The sequence below is a fragment of the Triticum dicoccoides genome, chromosome 6B (assembly GCF_002162155.2).
Source record: "Triticum dicoccoides isolate Atlit2015 ecotype Zavitan chromosome 6B, WEW_v2.0, whole genome shotgun sequence".
NCBI lineage: Eukaryota > Viridiplantae > Streptophyta > Magnoliopsida > Poales > Poaceae > Triticum > Triticum dicoccoides.
Genome location: NC_041391.1, coordinates 78,305,603 through 78,309,551, shown reverse-complemented (window position 1 = coordinate 78,309,551; position 3,949 = coordinate 78,305,603). Strand labels below are relative to the sequence as shown.

Genomic DNA, 3,949 nt, shown 5'->3' with positions numbered 1-3,949 from the left:
ATCTGCCCACACCACCATACCAACTGTATTCAGTGTCACTTCCTTTCTAGGGTGACATATAGGCACTAGCCACTCTTGCCAGAAAAGGGAAAGGTGAGATATGTTGGTTGAAAGGCAAGACATCAAGATTCAGAAGTGCACAGGCATCTCATATAATTGGGCCATATCCTTTCAGATGTGCATGTATATACATGTTATTATTTTAGAAACCTTTTGCACACCTCTGATTCAGTTCCAGGTCATAGTTATAGATTATTATCATTTGCAGCAACATTTCCATAAGAAAACACTCCAATTCCTGCAGAAATGAGGGGAAATTCCAGCACGTCGAAGCGGCCCTCATTTATTTGGCGGTTCCACGGATTAGGATGCCAAGATCCCTCCCTACACTTAGAAGCAAAGCAATATCATACATATATATGTATGTGGTCTAGAAACTGCACTGATTACTTGCCTGAACAGAAATGGTTCATCAGCTAACTTCCCATCCAGCTGTGAGTGGGAGCAGTTAGGAACAACCATCATATATATCCCTGTGAGTGCAGTGTGTGTACCATACATAAACTAGTTGGGATTGGGACAGCTAATAAAATCCAGTATCCAACTGGATAGATTAGATTGGACATTGGAGCTCTTGTTTCCTTCCCTCTCCTGTCCTGCCACATCAGCAGGGGAGCCCACCACTCATATATGCCCAATCAGTTTGTGCAAACAAGCATAACATATGGTTCGTCCAAGCTTAACTGAGATCTCAATTGACCTAAGTTGTGCCACAGATTGAACTGGGATTTCATGGAACATTAGCGAATACGGTACAGTTTGAAGCCGGGGTAAATTTCTCACCCCTGTCAAAAATTTATTTCACGGCTCTTGTTGACCTTTTCTGGTCCAACAAAAGGCGCATCAAACAGTTGGCAATACCTTGCCTGGTAGACTAAACCAAAGGTTAAGCGCTCTCCCAAGTTCTGAGTACAGGGTTGTCCGGTTACTTGAACTTGTGGATTCTTTTAGCTGAATCCAGTGTGTTCGACAGAAGCATCGCAATTGTCATTGGCCCGACACCGCCGGGAACTGGTGTGATGGCTCCTGCAACCTTGGAGGCCTCCTCAAAGCAGACATCTCCAACTAGCCGGTAACCTCGAGGGCTTGCTGGATCCTGATGCATTCCAAATCAGCAGTGAGTATACCACGCAGGAAAAGTAATACACATGCTGCAAGGGGCACGCCGGCAGCAAAAGAGAAAATATACACTGGAAGACATGAGTCAAGTAGAACCTTCCAGGTACTACTAATAGAGTTCTGAATTAATTGACCACTGCGCTGCCCAAACTTAAAATAAGAAGTCTACAAATTCACCAGAATTTTCCAAACGTGGTGTTCATAAAAACTTAAGAAGCTACGCTAGTTGCAACTTCCATAAATATCTGCCCAATGGTGGGAGCACGGGGCTTCATAGAGTTTGATCCCGGGGAGGGACCTGAAGAGAAACACGTACTCCCCAGAAAAACCATGCAGAACTCCCCATATACTTAGATTGTCAAAGTTTTGCATTATCTGAACCAAAACATGATACAAAATGTGCAGCATTATAACTGTTTTAACAGACATTATCAAGCTTTTCCATTGAGAAACAGGCTATGTTAAAAGTAAACAGATCACCCTAGCACTAAAAAGAAAAGAACGGGAAAAGAAGATGGAAAAGGTTCTAGCTAAAAGAGAGTAGGTGCCTTACATCAACCGGATTGATGCCAACATCAATAATAGCAGCTCCAGGCTTTATCCAACTCCCTCTGACCAGGTTAGCAACTCCAACAGCCGCGATTATAATATCTGCTTGTCTTGTTATTTCCTCGGGGTTCTTGGTTTTTGAATGTACAATACTCACTGTTGCATTTGCTTTCTAATAATCATTTGAAAACATATTAAACACTGAAATAAAGTTGATCAAACTATGTTAAATGAAAAACTAGTTCATACTTGTAAGAGTAAAGCAGCAGGCGTCCCCACAATATTGCTCCTTCCAATTACAACAGCTCTCTTCCCTTTTATTTCAACTCCAGATCTGTGTAGCAGCTCCATGCATCCTTTAGGGGTGCATGGAACAAAGAATGGATCCCGACCTTGCATTGCAAGTCGTCCAATGTTCACTGGATGAAAGCCATCAACGTCCTTTTCAATACTAACAGCATTCAATATGTTCTCGTCGTTCATATGCTGCAAATTAATTAGAACACATAGGTGAAAAAAGAAGCTCAAGAATCAGTATAGATAGTCATTTTTAATAGAACGCTGACAAGAAACACAAAACCACAATTGGCATATGACCATTAGCCAAAATAAAATAAAATGTGTTCACCTTATTATCCATGAGCTCTAAAGAATGTAACCAGATGGCTTCTGTAACAATTATACAACATCTATGCAGTTACTTGAATTAATAAATGGGAATGTTTGGTGTAGGGTTGAGGGAATCTGCCATTATCGATGCCTTAACAGATTTATTATGCCTGGTACATATTTCAGTGGCACGCTACATAATATCTACTCCCTCTGTACCACAATACTTGTCGCTGGGGAAACTTGTACTGGTTTTCCCCAACGACAAGTATTTCGGTATAGAGGGAGTAGGCTAGACAACAAAAAACTAAGTAAGATGAAATATGACAGTCCCTTCAGGCAATGGGTTCAACATTTATACTAGCCATTGAGTAGCGGCTATTGAGAACTCACGCGAGGTAAGGGCAGCTGAACCAAGATGCCATGCACCGACGGATCATCGTTGAAGGTTGCTATGTGCTTGATGACCTCGTACTCGGAAGCGTCCTCTGGCAAATTAACCTCATACGACTTGATACCGACCGCATCGCACGCCTTCTTCTTGTTCCGCACGTATGTCTGGGAATCCTTCCTCGAGCCGACTAGGATGACCGCCAGCCCAGGCACCACCCCGATCGTGTCCTTCATCCTGGCGATCTCAACGCCGACCTCCTCCCTTATTTGCTTTGCCACCAGCTTGCCGTCGATGATCTTGGCAGATGCATCAGCCAAAACAGTGGCTGCACAAGAAAACCCATCCATCAACACAATTATAACACCGGAACAACATGATGTAGAACAGGATTTACAGCTACGCGTATGTAACAACTAACAAGCCTCTCTGGGTAATTCATCCGTTGCTACACTAGGATTAGCTCGAAAAAAAAAAAATAGGACTATCTAAGGTTGTGCTTTTGCTCAGGGAGCTCACTGAAGGGGACAGCAGTACACAATAGAATACTTAAAACTGTACTATACTAGTGAGGCGAGGAGAAGAAGAAATGGGTGCGCACACCTGAGTCGGCGGAAGAGGCGGCGGCGAGCGCGGCCATGCGGCGCGCGCGGGGGAGGAGCGGGAGCGAGGCGGCGGCGGCGAGGAGAGGCCTCCTCGGCAACGGCGCCGGGGCGGGGGAGGGGCGGAAGCGGGGCGGCGGCGGGTGGAGGGCGCGGCGGAGGGGGAGGAGGCGGGAGGTGGCGCAGGAGGAGCAGTCGGAGAGTATGGAGGAGGCCATCGCCGCTCGGATTCTAGGGGTCCGGAGCTGCGGCGGAGACGGCGGCGGGAGTGGGGGCGAGGTTTTCGCGGATGCGGCGGTGGCGGCGGCGCAAAAGGAGCGGTCGGGCGAGAAAGTCGTGGGCACGGGTCTATGGAGCAGCGACCTAAACCCCAACTTGGCCCAGGTTTTGCAAGTGTAACATTTTTGGGGTAATTAATAGTTTTTTTTTGGACGAATGGTAATTGCCTGTAGGATTTTTTTTGCGAATTGTAGTTTAATAAGAACTAACAGTGTATGTTTAAAATGCTAAAATTTATATATTATTCATGGGTATAAAACAAAATTTGGACCGATGGAAATTCACAAACCGCAGGAAAGAGTAGGGGATCGTGAAATAGTACTTGTCTACTTTTTAAAAA

The 3,949-nt window shown here is 45.2% G+C and overlaps 1 protein-coding gene across 1 annotated transcript; it reads right to left on the bottom strand.

Annotated features, from left to right (window-relative positions):
- Positions 1–725: 725 nt before the first annotated feature.
- LOC119323390 (bifunctional protein FolD 4, chloroplastic-like) lies at positions 726–3,676 on the bottom strand. Its single transcript, XM_037597034.1, has 5 exons — positions 3,332–3,676; positions 2,731–3,056; positions 1,978–2,214; positions 1,733–1,900; positions 726–1,156 (listed from the first exon to the last, which is right to left on the bottom strand). The coding sequence occupies exons 1-5, from the start codon at positions 3,546–3,548 to the stop codon at positions 986–988; spliced, it is 1,119 nt and encodes a 372-aa protein (XP_037452931.1). The 5' UTR covers positions 3,549–3,676; the 3' UTR covers positions 726–985.
- Between the last annotated feature and the right edge of the window lie 273 nt (positions 3,677–3,949).

What these genes read in the sequence shown, in the direction of transcription:
- LOC119323390 (XM_037597034.1), bottom strand. Translation starts at nt 3,548, where the DNA reads ATGGCCTCCTCCATACTCTCCGACTGCTCCTCCTGCGCCACCTCCCGC. An exon ending in CGCCTCTTCCGCCGACTCAG is followed by an intron (nt 3,057 to 3,331) that starts GTGTGCGCACCC and finishes TTTCTTGTGCAG; the next exon opens with CCACTGTTTTGGCTGATGCA. An exon ending in TTGGCATCAATCCGGTTGAT is followed by an intron (nt 1,157 to 1,732) that starts GTAAGGCACCTA and finishes GGAATGCATCAG; the next exon opens with GATCCAGCAAGCCCTCGAGG.